At 39.4% G+C, this 20,028-nt stretch overlaps 1 protein-coding gene across 1 annotated transcript; it reads right to left on the bottom strand.

Annotated features, from left to right (window-relative positions):
- Positions 1-9,902: 9,902 nt before the first annotated feature.
- LOC120292538 lies at positions 9,903-13,746 on the bottom strand. Its single transcript, XM_039310783.1, has 2 exons — positions 13,597-13,746; positions 9,903-10,226 (listed from the first exon to the last, which is right to left on the bottom strand). Exons 1-2 carry the CDS (start codon positions 13,744-13,746, stop codon positions 9,903-9,905), a joined length of 474 nt encoding a protein of 157 aa, XP_039166717.1.
- Positions 13,747-20,028: the final 6,282 nt, after the last annotated feature.

Here is a 20,028-nt window from a genome sequence, read left to right as displayed (position 1 = left end):
CTCAGTTAATAGCTCCAAAACAACTACCTCAAGATGAGGTAAATGATCCCGATGCAAAAGTGAGGCTTGCGTAGGTTCATACTCATCATTGAGAGCCATCAGAAATTGCATAACTTGCATACAATCACGATATTCAGTAAACTTACAAGCATTAGCAGTTGCATCCCATGTTGGTTAAGATAAAGTGAGCTGATCCCATATAGCATGCATTGAAGAAAGAAAGTCATCAATAGACTGATTCGTCTCCTGACGCATGCGATGTAAGTTCCCTAATAGTTGATATTGATGAGCAATGTCTGATGTGGAATAACGACTAGCAAGAAGATCCTAGACTTTCTTTGTTGTATTTAGATGACCGAACTGGAATTTGATATATGGAATCAGAGTGTTTCGAAACCACGTGAATTTCCGGTGATTCTTGCCCTCCTACTCCTCCAATCGTTTAGCAAATGTATCATCATTCTCTTCAACGGCCTTACTAGGCTCGTGAAGACTTCCAGTGACATAATGCCAAAGCTTACTTCCCATTAGAAAACTAGACATTTCTTAAGCCCATAAAATATAATTTGATCTTATTTAGAATGGTCTGAATGGGTCTTGAGACTTCTAACTTGTCCATGATGGGCAATATACTAGTAAACTCAAAAGATTCTTTAATGAATTTGAGAAAAACTCATACCTATAGTGTCACACCCCGATCCTCAGGCATGTGCACTTCCCTTACCTTGGTCAATTTTAAAAGCGATATCTCAGGACGTATCGCCAACCCTTTTCTTTTTAATATGCACATGTGGAAGCAATTATAAATCCCCAGACAATAAAGCAATGTGATAGAAAAGTAGGGCCATATTTTTATATTGAAATTCACAACCAACTTTTATACAACCACACCTCATAGTATTTTTCCATACTATTAACAAAGGTCTAGTCTCACACTCAACCACCTATAAATAGGGTTCACAAAAAAGGATGGGATCTTAGTCCTCATCCAAGTCGTACTCGGGATCATCCTCAGGGTTCTCCTCCATGTACTCCTCTTCGGGTTCTTTCTCCTCAAGCTCCTCATCAAGGTCCTGAAATGTTGTCCCATAACTAGGATGAGACTACGTCTCAACAAGTTCTACCTCCTAAGATCCGATTAATAAACCAATACGCCTTGAGGGTTGCCTAAGCACAACACAGGTCAAATGACTTATCTTGGCTTCAGATTCTACATGCATATTAACACAGTTCAATAGACACCCTAGCAATCACATATTGATATCTTGATCAATTGACCTAGTTGATTTCATGTCAATCGGACCATTCATTAGTCATTTTAATTCAACCAATCAATTCACGACATCAGATTAAAGCAATGATTAATCGACCTGGTCGATTATATGTCAATGATGACCATTCCCTGGCCGTTTCAATCAATACTACCTATAAGTCCGATCATACCCAGGACTGCTTATTATAAGCCGATAATAGGTAGTATAGCTCACCAGAAGCTGCCTCAATTACTGAGATAATATACTATAAATTTATGCTCGCCAGAAGTTGCCTCAATTATCAATTTAGTATACTATAGCTCACTAGAACCTGCCGCAATTATACTCATATAGTATATTATTTATGCTCATTAGAAGCTGCCACAATTATCAATATAGTATACTATAGCTCACCAAAAGCTGCCGCAATTATACTCATATAGTATACTATTTATGCTCATCAAAAGCTGCCATAATTATAAATATAGTATACTATAGCTCACCAGAAGCTACCAGCCATACTTTCATAGTATACTGAAAATTGATCATTTAATCAAATCACCATTTTTATCATTCCCGATAAAAATACTCGTGCATGGGTACATTGTCAGCCTTTAGCTAAAATATTATAATTTCATTTTCACAAATCCCACCATTATATGTAGTCCACCAAAACACTTTTGGTTAAATGACAATTAGCATAAAATTCCGGTCGTCGGCTATCCCGGCCTAATTTCTGGAAAATAAATAAATAATTAAATAATTTCGAAAATTAATAAATAAACACTAAAAATCCAATTTAGGCCCGTAATGCCTAATTGAAGCCCGATAAGGGTCAGGAAAAATCCTGAGATGCATTCAATAAATAATAGGAGCTCTCTACTTGCTAATGACTATGTCTAACCACCTAACATGCATCATTAAGTTACTAATTTAATTGTTCTAAACTAATCTAACCACCTAATTGCACTTAATTAAATCTAACCAACCCTTAAGCATAATTAGAAAACTAAGAAAGTATTAGTGAGTAAAACTCACTTGGTTAAAAGAGGAGACTGGATCACCGCGACGATGATTGAAATCTGAATTTTCGGTGACGTTGACGAACACCCGGACCGGGCCCGAAGCGGGCTGACTTCGTGGGCTTGGGCCTCAAAATTGCGGGCTTCTGATCTTGTTGGGCTTTGTTAGACTGGGCCAAAATTCGATGGGTTGAAAGAAAATTGAACTATACTTGCAAAGTGGGCTGCTGGAGTTGGTGGGCCAAAGACTTGGGCTGCTGAAATTTTTCTTGGGCTTTAAATGGCCTAACTGCTGGGCTGAACTTGCAGTGGAGATGGGCTGAAGCGGTCGAGAAAAGAGGCCGCGGCTACAAGCGACACGGACGAAGGGGTGGACTTCAACGGGGGCTTTTTGTGGACAGGTGGTCTTCGCTGGAGGTGCCGTTTCTGCTGGTCAGCTACTTCGATGGATGAGCTGCACGATGGAGGCAGCAGCTGCTGGCGAAAGACGTGAAGCGGAGATGGGCTCACGTTCTAGTGGGCCGAAGATGCTGGGAAAATCTGCCGAGGAATCAGCGTGAAGATGGGCAGGGCTTCGGGCAGTTTGCTGGCGTTCGGTGAAGTCTTCGATGGGGGCTTCGCGGCTGACTTTGTGCGGTGGAGTGGAGCAGAAATTCCACGTGGAGGAGAGTGCGGGCTGGCTGCAGGCGTGCGAAGGAGCTGCGGTCAACGAAACCGGAGAAGCAGTTTCGGTTCGCTGGTTTGACTGGGGTGGAAGGGGACGCGCTGGTGGAGCATGCACAGCTCGGTCTTCGTGGCAGCTTGAAGATCGAGAGGCGTGAGAGAGGGCAGCAAATTCGGAGAGAAATAATTGGAGGAGAAGTGGAGACTGAAGGGGATCGGTCTCGAGTGTTGAAGAAGACCGAAGAGGGAGCGTGCGTGATGGAGAAGCCAGCTAAGAGGGGGGGGATTTGTCAACAAGGCTTACCATTACATTAAACACTTGGTCCCACCAACCTTAATCTCGTCCTCTAAGTCTCCAATTATTTCTTACAATACTTTCCCACCAATTAACTAAATTGAAGCCAATTTTGCTGCCTCAAAATCCAACTCCGAATTTCCTTAATTTTTGGCTCCAATTTCTTCATTCGATTCTCCAAATCAACGTCCAATTTTGCTTAAGAAAAATCTCGAACAATTTTCTATAAGTCCCTGGCACTCAAAGGCTTGGCTTAGAATTCAAAATTCCCTTCAAATGAGTACATCAGAATTTCTGTTATTTTTCCACGACGTCCGTATCGATTTTCGCAAAAAATCCCAAAATCTCTGAAAATTCCTCTGTGACTGAGTCGACGTTCCTAGAATTTATTGTGATATGACAGAATCTTTAGTTTCTGAAATCGGACTTAAATTCACGGTGAATTTCCACTCGACGCGTTTTTAGCGTGACTTAGATTACTAGGTAACTTTCAGAAATTATTAAGTGCAAATGACCTATGGTTGATTTTTTTGAGCCACAATGAATCCACTTGACACATTGGTAACTCTCGATTGTTGTGTAAATCTCGATGATTCAAATATGGACACGGGGTCTCAAAACGATAGAAAAATCAGTCTAGTGTCGATCGACGGGAATTTTCTAATTTAGTGGTGTCACCCACAATTAGCCACACATCTCAGTTGAATAGACCTATCTCTGATCTCAAATCGATTTTATATTATGCCGTAATGGCCTCTAAAGATAAGCACGATCGAGAAGCCGATTCATGGTCGAATTCTCAAGTCTATTGCATTCAAATTCCTTAATGGCTTCCCCAAATAGTCTAGTTATCTCAAGAGTAATCAGCTCGAGAATAGTCCTATAGGCGCATCAATGAAATGCTTGATTTATTCAGTAGAAAACAGGACCGAAAATCTGGGATGTCACATATAGAGCTAATATGAAGAAAATAAGGCCGAAAATAGATTGAGGACGTCAAAATGCTTCAAGAACCGGTCTAGAAATGCCAAGAACTGGTCAGAATCAAGCTGAATCGATTGGAAAACCTTGAGAACAAGTCAGAATCTAGTTGAACCGGTCGAAAAATCAAGCAAACTGATCGGAAATTGGCCGAACTGGTCAGAAAAAGAAGCAAACCGGTTGGAATTTTGTCGAATCGATCGGAAAACACCGAGAATTGGTCTGCATTAAGCCGAACCAATTAGGTTAATGTCAGTCAACAACGATCAACGGCAATCGGTGATGGAGGTTGACGTGCCGTTGACGTCATTGCTTGAGCACGCATGGAGCACGTGTGAGGATGATGTCAGCGCTGACGTCACTATTGCACTCACGGATCATGTGCGAAGCTATGACGCATGGATGTCATGCATAAAAGGTTTGGCCGGCACGTGAAGGAGTGTGGCTGACTTTCCGACAACGGTCGTTGTTGTTTTGGACTTGTTAGAGAATGTAGAACTTATTTGTGGTGCTTTTCGGTTGAAAATTCTAAGGATTGTCTTCGAAAGTTCCACCTACAGTTGACGGCATCGGTGGTCTTGTAGCACGGTGGAGCATGGTGATGCGTGTGGCTTCTCTCCATGGTAGATGATGAATTTTCAAGGTGTTGTGACAATGGCGACCACTTTGTCAAACAAAACCTTGCTATAATACCATGATAGAATAAAGTGGAAAAATGAATTTCTGTATATTTCAGTGTATGTAATATTGATGATACAAGAGCCAATTTATAGACTGCTCTATACAACTATCTAAAGTAATAAAATATTACAATATCAAAATGAAATTAATTATAATCAATCAGGAAGATAAAAATCTCTAACATAATAAATGTCCATGCAATATTTTTGTTTTTATTAAGATCCTCAAAATGTAACCTAACCATTCATTTAAAACAAGCAAATCACAACACAGAAAAAATGATATAAAATAATCACAATTGATTCATCAAAGATACTAATGAAAGATTGAGTAAAAAGTAACGTGCAGTAAAGTAATCTGATATAAATCGAGCAAGATATAATATAGCCTTGTTATTAAGCCCCATAAGTTTATTCAAATTGAATTCAAATTTTTCTAAGAAACTAATTTTCCTAAATCTAAACTAAAACTTATAAAAGATCATGGAATTTCCTAAACTATATGTGTACTAATTAAATAAAACTAAATTAAATCTAATACCAAAATCTTATAACCTAATCAAGGTCTATATTTCTAACTATTTTCCGAAAATGGGAACTCGGGCTGGGCCGAATGTAGGCCAAAATTGAAATTCGTGGGTCCGGTCCACAGACATAGATGGGTTGTTACACCAGTCCCTCTCAATTGATCGTCTAAGCCTAAGTCATTTGAAAATGAAATTCTGCCCACAACTATTTAAACTAATTCAAGCCCAAACCTGTCTAGACTATCTCCAGCTCAGACCTTCTAAATCCCAGCTGAAGCTCACTGCACTAAAACCACTCTTTAACCTTAATCTATCAAAACCAATATCGACCCCATTTTCTATTATCTTCTCAGGCAAGCTGGCAAGAGCTGCCACCGCTTGAGGCCGGCAATCTTCACTAGCCATGGACAAAGCTTGCTAATGGCTGGCAGAAGGAAAATGAGAAAAAAGAAAAAGAAAAGAAAAGAAAGAGAAAATGTTAAGGATTAAAGTTTAGGACTAAATTGGCAAATCATCAAACTGTTTAGGACTAAATTGGCCAGATTAAAAGGTCTAAAATTAAATTGGCACAAGCGCTTGTAATTGAAATTTAGGACTTTTTGGTAATTTCGTCAGTGATAAGTTTTACAGTATATTGAATCATTAGTATCTTAAGTTACATATTACAAGATATGATGACAGCATGAGAACCCCCAGATTCAATTGCTTTGGGTACTCTCAAGAAGGGATCCTAAGATACGGTAACCCTAGAGCACGAGAGATAAAACAATGAAAAGATATAGCAAGGGACAATATCAAACAGGATATTTGACGAGAGATTTTAGACTGCTTACACTTTTGCAAAAATTGATCTTTGATTTCGAAACGGGGAACAGCGAAGTATCATTCCAATAGCGGTCCTGGAAGCAATAGATACCTCAGCATTGATGGTCAAAGTAATTAGGTTTCTCAAGCCTACTTCTAAATATTTACTAAGAGGCGACAGTGTCAAACTCCGACTTTGCTTTGTGACTATCTGCAGGAAATAGAAAGGAGAAGATGCTTTCAGACAAGACCTAGATGGATTACAAGGATTTCACTAGTACTTCACTGAACCCAAGTGGATGTAAAATGATACTTCACAATGTGATCCATGAGTAAATGCCCTGAAAGCACGGAGATAGCTTCTCCTAGAAGCATGTTAAATTGATCATGTTAAATTGCAGACATTTGACTAGCATGGACAGAGATATCATCAAATGCTCTAAGTTTGTGAGCTATTTGATGTATTTTGTGAATTCATTTGAAACAATTGAATAGTCAGATTACTAAGAACTCTACGATTGTGGACCCCAAATAATATTTTTCCCTAGCTAGGACCAATTAAAACAATTGAATAGTCAATATTGGTGCTCATGGAAAGAGCTGTGGGGAGGTAGCACAAAAGAAGCTGTGAATACAGCTAAACTAAAACTGAGAGGAAAGGAGCAGAATTCAAACATTACCTAATAATCGCAACTAATAAGTGAGCCTTTCTTCTTCATACTGGCCTTCCTATATACATATGAAATTGCAGTATGCTCAATAGATAAGTGACCCTTAGATCATCTGCTTTTGCAGTGGATGCATCTGAAAATAGGCGATTTGCGAAACAATTAAATCACCTTGAATCAACTAGCTCACTTTCCTGATATGTCACCACCATTTCTTCCTGATATATTGGACGCTAGCCGTGAGCATATTGAAGTTTGGACATCTCTCTATTTTCCATGATATTTCGCTCAACCTCTAGGGAAGAGGAGTAAAATGTGATTATTATTGCGATCCATGAATCTCGGAAAGTTGGGGCGAGTGGTTTATGAAGGAATTCTACTGAAAACTGCATCCGAGGCCCTTTTATCTCTCTTTGATGGCCTTGTTGGAACCAAAAGGATAAAGAAGTTTTGAAGGCTTTGGCGAGGAGAGAACACAAATACACAAAGAAGAGATAATAATATTCAAAATGCCTTGCGTAGGCTTACAACTTGTAGAAGACAAACTGAGAATCCCTCTTTTAAAATTTTTTCCTCAAGTTGAAGTCTCTCACACTTTCTACGACTCTACCAAGTGAACGTATGTATAAAAGAAGACAACCGCCAAGTGAAGTCGGCAAAAATCCAGCTGGTGTAAGCTTATCCAACGCCAATCCCTAAGCAAATCAATAATCCACACTTGATCAACTCTTCTTTGACTTGGTCTTTGCTCCACTACAATCCAACCACCACTTGCTTTTACACAGCTAAGAGTTTACTCGAGAAGAATTCTTTAGCTGTTTGGTAACGGTCAAAAAGTGTTCGATTCTACTCTTTTGTTTCTCAGAACAAAAAAAAAATAGAAATCTATTTGGTAATTTTTTTTTTAGAGTAAATTTGAAACATAATCAAGAAGAAATAAACACTTTTTTGTTCTCGGAAACAACTCCAGAATTAAGTCTTTTGCTTCTTTTTTTCCTCTCTTGCTAGTTACCAGCCTTGGTGATTGCTGATAGCCTTGCCAGAACTTTGTTGGCCGAGCCTCATCGATAGTTAGGCGAGGCTTGGTTGAGCCTAGGCAAGTTTAGCCTTGTCGATGGCTAGGTGACCTCAGCCTCACCTAACTAAGGTGAGGCAGAGCCTTGCCAGGACACTGCGAAGTCGGCGTCACCCGGCCATGGTGAGATCGACCTCGTGGTGGCCCAACGAGGTTGAGCCTCGTCGGTAGTTGGCTGAGCTTAGCCTTACCAGGGGCCAATGATGTTTTGGTGAGGTTGTTGACCCTTGTCTGGCTAGTTGCCAGCCATGGTTGAGGTCGACGATTTGCTTAAGAAGAAAAGAAAAAGAAGGGAAAAAATAAGAATGTAATAAAATTATTTAAAAAATTAAGAAAATTCTAAGTCATAAAAACATTTGAGGGTCGTATCAAACATATTTTTATCTCGAGAGTAGAAATTTTGGATAGTTACCAAATACCTTGAAATGCTTAGAAACTCGTCCGGAGAATAGAATCAGAAAAAACAATTTCTGATAAGAAGTTGTTCTCAGAAACAAAATAGTTACCGAACAGACTCATAATGAACTCGGTTAGGAAATTCCGACTTGGACACTAGGTGTCTTCCGTGCAAGAAGTAATTTTTCAACTTGGACTCTGCTCTTCGCGCAAACTGTCCTCTTCTTTATCATTGACGTTGGAGTTGAAAACAAAACAAAAAATCAATTTTACTATTGTCTAACGGGCTTGACCATGTTCTGGCTTGAACTCATTGCAATTTAGAGGGACTCTCACATTGGCATGGTCATTATTACTGTTGTGGTAAAAACATACAGGGTATTAAAATCGCATCAAATTTGTACAAAATGTTTTTCTTAGTTTGCACCGAAGTGAATCAGCAAGAATTAACATTCAAAAAGCACCAGATCAGTTAAATTCATCTTTCAATGAGCCTTCCTCTTCTCATCCAATAGCCAACCTTAGAAGCAGAACGAAAAGAACGAATAAACAACACTTGTATCAAAATTTTCTACAAGAATACCAAATCATATTAGATCGAATTAATTGATTATTTACCATCACGTCACTAACGCGACCGAAGTATCATTTATGTATCTCTATGCTATGAAGTCAAGTAATACAATCGAAGAGTAGATAACTAATTTAACTCAAGTTAGGTAACTTGAGTAGAATAGTACTTACCAATCCAAGAGATGATAGTATTCGGATTGTCAAAGCAGCAAGAGCCTTTTGGCTCTGAGTTGGGGTGGCCTCGCCTGCTGAATAATTGTGGGCTGACAGGACTACATTCCTTATTTTTACGTGCTGGTGCCCGCATGCCCAATTCCCCTAATTCTCCTCTATATATTTTTCTTCCCTAGGAGGAGGGAATACCCTCTTGGTGTTTGACGTCCAAAGGTTGCTGAGGTTCACAGTGTCTTCTGGGGAAGCGGCTTAAGGATGAAGCAATCCAAAAGAGAATGGTATTTTGGATTGTCAAGAGCAGTGGACCTAAAATCTTGTAAACTATTGTCTGCTAAAAGAAGGACGTGTGAAACTAACCATCCTGGCATGGACGTCCATCATGTTTCAAAAGCTGGAATCAACATTGACATGATATAAAGTTGGAGATATATATGTATGAAGCTATGATACTTATCACTATGCTCATCCGATAACAAGGTAAAAGTTTCGACAAAGTCAAAACAAAGTCCGGCTCCGCTACTGTCAAACAAACAGTCACTATTATGGATATATAAACAACAAAAGAACCAACACTACATCCTGCGTATTCTCAAAACAATGTCAAAGATGTCAGTATATTGCTATTAGGAGTGGTTCACATAAAGAAGATCATACTCAAGGAGGGAAAATCAGTCAAGATAATTTTTAATATCTATGTCAATCAGAGACTGAACTACTGTCCTGATTTTTCCTTCAAACTTTTCCCTCTCTCCTGGAGTATAGGAAGCAGTGTACACATTGGCTTCCCTCACCTAGTCCGCCAAAATCCAGCCTACAGCCCGACATGGTTGTATGTCCGATCGTGACTTGACTACGGCTTTGATGTCCTTAGAATTGGCACCCACAATAGCGACTTGCTTGCACGCGATCCTGGGAGCGAGGGAAGTCGAGATGAAGCGCTTGGAGATGAAAACATCTAGCACGAATGGCTCCATGTAGGCCATGGTGCGCTGTTTGAAAGACACATGCTTATTAGGAGTCCTGGACTTCTTCCCCTTGTGATAATAGTATGGCCTGCTATTATCATCATCCAAATAGTCTTCAACTCCCATGAAACTTCTTGGTGCTATATGAGGCTGTTCAGACAAATGAAACAAGTGTCAAACTTACAAAGTGGCACTATCTTAGTATATGAAAGACCTGGTTATCAAGCCCTGATCCTTGAGCGCGTGCCCATCCCTTGGTGGTCGATTAAATTTGCGACGTCCCAGGACGCATCGCCAATCCATTCATTTTAATGCGCATGCGGAAGCGTATAAATAAATCTCAAGACAACACAAAGATGGGATAGAAAGGCAGAAACACAATTCACAACCAAACCACACTTTTATACACAACCGACTAGTTTATATACAATACTAATCTACAGACAAAAGTCTACTTAAGCAGAAAAGTCTACTAGTCCTCTAGGTGCACGAATCCCCAATTGAAAACTTCGAACTCTTCTAGAGACTTGAGTCCACCACTGAACCACTAGGAGGGTCAGCTATACCCTCGCCAAAAGCAATCTCTAACACTGACATTGGTACCTCAGAATCTTGTAGGGGACCTTCTCTGGGTCCATTTTGCCTGCAACGATACCATGCCTTGAATTGATGGGGTACCCTCAGAGGTAGACCTGCATCGACCCAGACAATGGTCCTTACGAGTTCATAGACCAAGGCTCCTTGGCCCCCGGGAAGAGGAATCTCAGTAACCTATTCGATCACCCTCTTGGGCTGGCTAGAACGCTCAGGTGTTACCGCCATCTAAGGACCTGAAAAGGTCATGCTCAAGACGGGGTGAGACAATGTCTCAGCAAGTTCACCCCATAAACTCCGACTAGGAGGGAAATACGCCTAGATGCAACTATACACACAAGTCATAAGACTTACCTTACCTCAATTCTCTCCTGCACGTCAGTACAATTTATAATCTCAACCAATTAATTTCATCCAATCGATCATTCAATACCATTGACCATCCGATCCAATCGATACTATCTATCAATAAAATACTATCTATTCGATACGATCTACATGATCAATGCTCACACAAGCTGAAATGGATAGATATTAGCTCGCACAAGCTGATATAGATAGATAGTAGCTTGCACAAGCTGATATACGGATCGTTGCTCGCAGAAGCTGATAAAAAATCATTGCTCACACAAGTTGATAAGGTATATTGTTCTCACAAGTTGACATATCAAGCTCTCATAAGCTGATATAGTATACTGCTTTTACAAGCTGACGTATCATAATGCTCACACAAGCTGAAACACGATAAATCAAACTCGACCAAGGATTTTGTGCTTTGCAATCCAATTCCTCAATTAAATATTGAACTTAGCCTAATTTCATCGTATTAAAAATACCTGATAAAAATAATCGTGTGTAGGTACACAGTCGGTCTGAGCCAAAATGCTATATCTTTCTTTTAAAAAATCTCACTATTTAATATAGTGTCTAAAAACATTTTTGGCGTTAAAAAACCAATGCTCGGGTATTTTCTGATTAAATACCAAAATTACTCAATTTTGGGATAAATGCCCAAAATTACAATCACCACTCAATTTGCACAATATAGTATTCAATTAAATAAACCAAGTGCACCATTGAAATTAGCACGAAATTTCGGTCATCGACTATCCTGGTATAATTTCCGAAAAATAATAAATAATTAAATAATTATCAAAAATAATTAAATAAATGCAATTAATTACCAAAAATAGAAACTTAGGTCGGAAATGCCTAATTAAATATCGAAATGGGCCCGAAAATTTTTCAAACCAATTTAGATAAATAATACAACTTATCTAGTCTCTAATTATACTATTCTAACCACCTAACATGCAAAATCGAATAATTAAATTGCTAACTATCACCTAATTCTTAATTAGCATAATCTAATCACCTCTTAAGTATCATTAACCCCCTAAGTAGATTTTAGTGAGTAAACTCATAGATTTTGCGATTTGGTGAGTCCACGATGACGGTGATATGGAGGCGGGCGACAAACTACCTTGCGGTGATGCCAAACAAGGCCCGGAAGCGGCCCAAAATGGGCCTAACATTCATGGCTGGGCTAAGGGCTTCTCGGTTCTATTCTTGGGCTGAGAGAGCTGGAACGGAGGTCGGCTTGGGTTGAAACAACAAGGGACAAGCGGCAGAGCTGCAACGGGTGACGACGAGCGACGACAGTGTGGAACCCCCTAAATGGCCCATGATCTGTTAGGGTTGCCACAGCTACCTTTGCTTTCTCTTGACCTGATAGTCTATTACTTTGATACCATAGAAATTTAATAAGTCCATGAATCCTGGGGGTTTATATCATTTCCATAGGTCCCTGCGTAGAAATATGGCGAAAGCGTATCCAACAACTCCCTTCCCTATTTAAAAACAATGCACACCAACTAAACATTTTTATAGGTAAAAGCCAGACACTTTTATTTACATAAACTCGATGGACATCATTCAGTTGGTACACCAAAAATGCCGCGGTTTTCTATACCAGGCTACATATCAAAAGATACCCGACTTTCTTTTTCCCAACAGTCATATACATAAGTCCATCAGTCAGTGTCGGCGTCCAAAAATCTTGCCTTTGCTGACCCTAGCTCACGATCACACCCATCTGTCCGATCCGTTTGTTGGCGGTGGTAGTAGCAGCCCTGAAGTACGTCTATCCCTTTGGACATAGAAGACGACGAACTCCTGATGAACGGGACCCGAGGGTAGGCTAGTGTCGATAGTCAATATCACCCTCACCAGGATGAATGTGAGTCCAAGCGATTCGTAGTCATGATACTTCGACTGTTCCCACCGCAAATCGATAGGGATCCCATAGAAAGTATAGGGAGGCGCGAGCAGCAGAGACATCTTGTCTAGTCTGAAATGTTAGTCCCCAAAATGGGTGAGTACAACCATCCAGCAGTAATAGATCCACTAAACTATATCGTGCATAACCATCATAATCTAATTTCATGCAAGATAGAGAAAAACATATAACCAAAGGAATGCGTATGCATCAAATCAATAGAACTTTTCAAAGTGATAGCAAATGTAGTTTCGAAACCAAGATGCACCATTTTTAGTTACACGAGTCCCGATTATAGGTCCAAACTGTTATAACACGTCCCACTCCATGCCATACAATTTAGTCCTATAACTAGACCACACACACACTTAGTAGAGTCATAAGTTTTAATATTCAAAAGGCTTCACCTCCTAGAGGACCAATGTTTGTGTCCCTCCGGGCATTCGCACCCAACCTGGCATCACGAAGTCCTCCGACATTATGCCATTGGGCCACCGGGCATCTAGAGTGTATTACGTTACACTTTCGGGCATCTCGCATCTCACTTGGCACCACGAGGAATCGCCAGGGCTTGCCATGAAAGTGGTTACCCCTACCCTTCGGAATTATGTATCGACATACCACTGAGCATCCCCCGGAATTACGTACCGATATACCACCAGGCATCCTGACACTCCCGGGGTACCTCTGAGGCTCTGCGGACCCCAGATATCCAAAGGTATCAACCCCTACGATCCTTATGGGCATCCCGACTTCCGGGGCATCATTGACCTGAGGGTCCAACGGCAACAATATCATCTCATATTATTTCGATAAAAACATTTGCAATGCAATGACATCGGATGTTGTTGGAGAAATCTTTCCAGAATATTTTGAAGCTGACAAAACATTTCTATCAGTCTAAGTCTGGATATCGATAGTTAAAGTCTCAAGAATTTATAGTCTCAAGACTTTGTTATCTCAAGACTCAAGACTCAAGACTCAAGACTCAAGACTCAAAATTATTCTCACGACGATCTTTCTAATCCGGTGTTGAAGGAAATCCAAAGTCGAGGTTTATGGTTGAGGATTTGATCCTATCATCGGAATAGATTCTTTGGTTGGATAATCATTTCGGATTCTTTAATTCTTATCTAAGATCGATTGAAGATCAATGGTCGACGAAATAATCTTGGATTATTCTATTCTTGGAAACCGAGATCCTGATTGTATGGGCGAACGGGATTGATGGGCTATCATCGATTCCTTAAATAGCTCGGATGATCTTCTTGATTGATTCCGTCCAACGGGTAGATTGGAGGAATTCCTTTGGTAAGTGCCAATGGCTATGATGGCATGAAGGAGTATAAAAGGAAGACGTTCTAGTTGTTTTAAGTGTGTGATCGATAGAAAAATTCCAGAGTCTGAAGATCCTTGATTGTTAGTTGAGACGAGCGAAATTGTATACGAGAGTGTTTATACTTGGTGACGCCTTGAGTGAGTGTGGTAGATCATCTACACCTAGAAATCAAGGAAGATCAACACTCGTAACAACTCTTTGATTATAGTGGAATCCAGCCAATCGGTGTCGGTGCGAAGAGTGGACGTAGGCTTGAATCAAGCCGAACCACTATAAACCGAGTGTTCAATTCTCTCTTTCCCTTACTCAGTCTTGCGATTGAATTTTTAACTGTTGCAAATTCTCTAATTGTTTAAATATCGTGCAAGCTTCGAGAAATTTTTGTATACCTATTCACCCCCTCTAGGTACTCGTACTAGCTATCTCAATTGGTATCGAGCCCGTGTTCTTACTTTGTTTGAAGTGTTTTACTTCGAGTAAAAGATCCATGGCTAGTATGCTAGCACCGGGCTGATGGAGGGGCAAAGCAATACCCAGACCTCCCTACTTCGATGGAAAGGATTACAACATCGGAAGAACAAGATGAAAGCTTTCCTACGATCAAAGGATCCTCTCGAATGGGACGTAGTGGAAAAAGGAATCACTCCTGCTGCTGCATCAATCACCGAAAGAGGGAAAGAAACTGAAACCAGCGGAATGTCTCAAGAAGAAATAAACAAGAGACAAGCACTCGATGCTAAAGCAATTTATTCCTTATATTGTGCTTTGTCACCAACTGAATATAACAGAATATCTTCTTGTGTCACAAAAAAGAAGTCTGGGACAGGTTACATATCACTTATGAAGGACGACGAGTGAAGGAGACCAGAATTAACATTCTTCTTGGTCAATATGAATCCTTCAAAATGAAACCAGGAGAATCTATAACGACATGTTTAGTCGTTTTACGATATTGTCAATGGTCTTGAGAACCAAGGACAAAAATTTCTGATCCCATGAAGGTGAACAAGCTTCTTCGTGGACTCTCCAAGGATTGGAATCATATAAAGACTTCAATAAGAGAGACGCAAAGAATCATGCCATTATCTCAGACGGGCGATTGGAACTCTTCGGTCTTACGAAGTGGAACGAATTAATGAAGACGAAGATCCAAGAGGTAAGAAATCTATTGCACTAAAATCAAATGATGATTCGATGATGCAGATTCGAAGATGATATGGATGATGAGGAGCTCGCCCTCATGATAAGAAGATTCAGAAAACTGAATAGAAAAGGCGAAGGTTCATCCCAAAGAAACAAAGTTCTCGAGACAGCCAGACCAAGTCTGTTGATGATGAGGAACCAAACAAAGAAGTAGTTTGCTTCGAATGTAAAAAGAAGGGACACATCGGACCCAACTTTGTCCTCTTACGAAAAGAAAAGAGGAAAAGCTGAGAAATTTCGAAAAGCTCTTAAAGCCGAAACACTGGAGCGATACGAGTGTGAAGAGAGTGATGAGGAATATGCCAACCCGTGTCTAATGGCGCATCGGACTCGGACTGGATCGGACTCGGACGGTGAATTTGAGGTAAGTGATTATAAAATCCCTGTCAAAGTCTCTAAATATATTGATGAGTTATGTTTTAGTCTTAAGACTTCTCTTAAAAGGATTTCCGAACTTAAAAGGAAAACTCAGTTTTAAAACAAAAGGAAAACATTTTAGAAGAAAAGGTAAAAAATTTAGACTTGAATGTTTCTACTCTTAAAGAAAGTGAAGACAATCTTTCAAAAGAAAATGCTTTCTTAAAAACTGATTTATCAAATATTTCAAAGAAATTTTCAATAGGGTCGAAAAACTTGAAAAAGTCCTTTCAATCCAAAGACCTTACTTTAATAAGTCGGGTCTAGGTATGACAGCTGAAACAATCCCTTTGATTGATTTTCCGAAAGTAAAAGAAAGAATTAAGAAAAGACCATCGAGAGAGGCTTATAAAAATCATTTCAAAAGAGTTTTGTAAAGCACCGTAGGTCGAAATGCTTTAAGGTGTTCTAAGTGTAATCGGGATCATTTTGAAAAAGAGTGTCCTATGGTTTGGAAGCTTGTTAAGAGAGTATGGCCTAATAATGCTCATCCTACTAACACGAAAGGACCCAAGAAAATTTGGGTACCAAAGAAAGCTTGAGACTCTTTTTGAATGCGGGTCTCTGTCAAAAAGAAGGTAAAGTGGTATCTTGACAGCGGATGCTCAAGACACATGACGAGACTCAAAATGTTTCATAAAGCTTATTAAAGTAAATGGTGGAAAAGTTTCATTCGGAGGAAATAGCAAAGGAAGTATTGTGGGATTCGGAATTGCGAAAATTGGAAATCTCACAATAAGCAATGTCTCTCTAGTGGAAGGACTCAACTACAATCTACTCAAGCATTAGCCAATTGTGTGATACTGTTACAAGATCTTCTTTCAAGAAGGCATATGTTCTGAATTAGCAAAGATTCGACTCGAGTCATTCATGGGTCGAAGGCATGGAAACATCTACCTCCTTGATGTAAAGCCAAATGAAGAACAATGCTTAATCTCAATTCAAGATGAAGCAATTCTATGGCACGGAAAACTTGGCCATATCAACAAGAAGCAATTAGCCAAAATCTCTTCAAAGCAGCTTGTTCGAGGTCTACCTAAACCGCCATACCAAAAGTCGACTTATGCACTCCATGCATTCAGGGAAAGCGGTAAGAAATTCATTTAAGCAAATAAATCATGTATCTACTAATCATGTAATACGGTTGCTTCATATGGATCTCTTCGGACCAACAAGAACCCGAGCATTGGAGGTAAGAAATATTGTCTAGTAATTGTAGATGATTACTCTCGTTTTACACAGGTATATTTTCTTGCAAATAAATCAGAAACCTTTTCGTACTTTGAAAAGTTTGCTAAAAAGGTTCAAAATGAAAAAGGATGTGCTATTTCTAGTATAAGAACAGATCATGGAAGTGAATTTGAAAATCAAGATTTTACGAGATTTTGTGATAAATCTGTGTTAATCACATGTTTTCCTCTCCGTATACTCGAGCAAAATGGAGTTGTGGAAAGAAAGAATAGATCTCTTCAAGAAATGGCTAGAACACTTTTAATTGAAAGTAAAATTTCTTCACGATTTTGGGCTGAAGTGTTTCAGCTGCTTGCTATATTATAAATAGAGTCTTTCTAAGACCTATTCTTGATAAAACCCCTATGAATTGTTCAAAGGTAAGAAGCCTATTGTTTCATACTTTTATGTGTTCGGTTGCAAATGCTTTATTTTGAAAAATGCAAATGATCGAGTTGGTAAGTTTGAAGAAAGATCGGATGAAGGCATCTTCCTTGGATATTCTACATCAAGCAAAGCCTACGAGTCTACAACAAAAAAAAAAAGCCGGTCGTGGAAGAATCAATGAATGTCAAATTCCAAGACTCGGTGCAAGAAGAATCCAGCCGGACTCGGTATGAAGAGACGAATCCGCTCTAGATTTTCAAATGTCTACATCTCAAGAAGCATCTCGGATTACGGGAAGTCCATCATCAAGACGCTCATGGAGAATCAAATAAAGAAAGAGATCATCAACAGGGTAATTGGAAGCACAAATCCAGGTCATCCCAAAGATCTTATTATTGGCGAACTTAATGAAGGAATCCGCACCGATCAAAAAGGCATGAAGAATCTAGTGCTGTGGCTCTCATCTCTGAAATTGAACCAAAAAGCATAGAAGAAGCTTTATCGATGAAAGCTGGATCGAAGCTATGCAAGAAGAGCTTAGACAGGTTCAACATCAATGATGTCCGGGAATTGACATCTAAACCAAAAGGTAAAAACTATTGGAACCAAATGGGTATTCAGGAACAAAATGAACGAAAAAGGAAAAGTCGTACGAAACAAAGCAAGACTCGTGGCCAAAGGGTATACACAAGAAGAAGGAATAGACTATGACGAGACTTACGCACCCGTTGCAAGGTTAGAAGCTATTCGTCTATTACTTGCGTTTGCTTGTTACAAAAATTTCAGGTTATTCCAAATGGACGTCAAAAGTGCTTTCCTAAATGGATTTATCCATGAGGAAGTTTATGTGGAACAAACCGCCTGGATTTGAAGACCCAAAGAAGCGGACTCGGTCTTGGGGAAAAAGGCTGTATGGTCTAAAGCAAGCACCTTGAGCTTGGTACGACAGACTAAGTAAGTTTTTATTACAAAATGGTTTTGTCAAAGGTAAAGTAGATATTACTTTGTTTATCAAAAAGGAAAACAAAAACTTTTTACTTGTTCAAATATATGTTGATGACATTATTTTTGGATCCTCTAATGAAAGTCTTTGCAAGAAATTTTCTAAGTCTATGCGGGATGAATTTGAAATGAGTATGATGGGAGAGTTAACATTCTTTCTTGGACTCCAAGTGAAACAAATGAAGGAATGAACTTTCATCCATCAAGAAAAATATGCGAATGATCTTGTCAAAAGGTTTGGATTGGAAAAATGCAAAAGATCGACATACCAATGTCATGTTCTCGAAGATAGACAAGGATGAAGAAGGGAAGAAAGTAGATCAAAAGCTGTACAGGAGCATGATCGGTTCACTTCTTTATCTTACCGCTTCTAGACCTGATATTTTGTTTAGTGTTTGTATCTCGTGCTAGGTTTCAATCAGATCCTAGAGAATCACATCTCATTGCCGTGAAACGAATTATCAAATACGTTGCTTCATCTTCAAGCATCGGTCTTTGGTATCCAAAGAGGGAGACTTTAATCTTCTAGGATACTCAGATGCAGATCTTGCCGGTTGCAGAGTCGATAGAAAGAGCACTTCTGGAACTTGTCAACTACTTGGAAACAGAACGGTGTCTTGGTTTTCGAGGAAGCAAAGCACTGTAGCTCTTTCAACGACGAAGCGAGTATGTAGCTCTTGGAAGCTGTTCGCAAATTCTACGGATAAAACAACAGCTACAAGACTTTGGCATTGAAGACTCATGCACGAAATCAGATGTGACAACACCGGTGCTATAAATCTCACCAAAAATCCAATCCTTCATTCAAGAGCAAAGCATATTGAGATTCGACATCACTTTATTAGAGATCATATTCAAAATGGAGAAATCTCGATTCAATTTGTTGATCCAAAAAGTCAACTAGCGGACATATTCACAAAGCCTTTGGAGAAGAATCAGTTTGACTTTATCCGCTCAAGACTCAACATTTTGAAGCTTGAAGAAGTTAAAGTCTAGAGACTCACCAACTCTAAAACTCTGATCTCCTAGACTCTAAGTCCTGAGACTCAGACATTCGTGGCTAAAGACTGTAAGTTGTATTTCATCTAAAAGGTACTAATTGTCATTTAGTTATAATTAACTCGAAAAGGTACGATCTTTTGTTTAATAATTTTGGCAGTTATCGATTTTGAAAAGAAGTAATCGTTCACTTTCCTTGCACCGATTGAACTTCCTTTTCAAAAACTGAGTTATATATATACAGTTTTTTCCTTTCCCCAATTTTCAAAACCCTAAAAAGCACTCTCCTCTCGATCTTTGTTTCTACTCTTTGTTCATCGTCGAAAAGTGGTCATTTTTCTTGGGAAAGCAAGTGAAGGAATCCTCAAATAGACAAAGAAAGATGTCGTCTTCGAGGAAATCATCTAGAATCGCAAACGAGGGGACCACAAAGAATGAAGAAGGGACCGACTCATTTCGATCTCACGAGGAAGAAGACTTACCAAGTCGGCGACAAAGTCCGA

This window comes from Eucalyptus grandis, chromosome 4 (genome assembly GCF_016545825.1).
Source record: "Eucalyptus grandis isolate ANBG69807.140 chromosome 4, ASM1654582v1, whole genome shotgun sequence".
Taxonomy (NCBI): Eukaryota; Viridiplantae; Streptophyta; class Magnoliopsida; order Myrtales; family Myrtaceae; genus Eucalyptus; species Eucalyptus grandis.
Note: the sequence above shows the minus strand (reverse complement) of the source record. Positions and strands in the feature narration are given on the sequence as shown.

Bases quoted from the DNA above. Each gene is read 5' to 3' on its own strand.
- LOC120292538 (XM_039310783.1), bottom strand. From the start codon at position 13,746: ATGATATTGTTGCCGTTGGACCCTCAGGTCAATGATGCCCCGGAAGTC. The intron at 10,227-13,596 runs GTACGTAATTCC...TTGTCTGAACAG, and splicing joins GGATGCCTGGTGGTATATCG to CCTCATATAGCACCAAGAAG.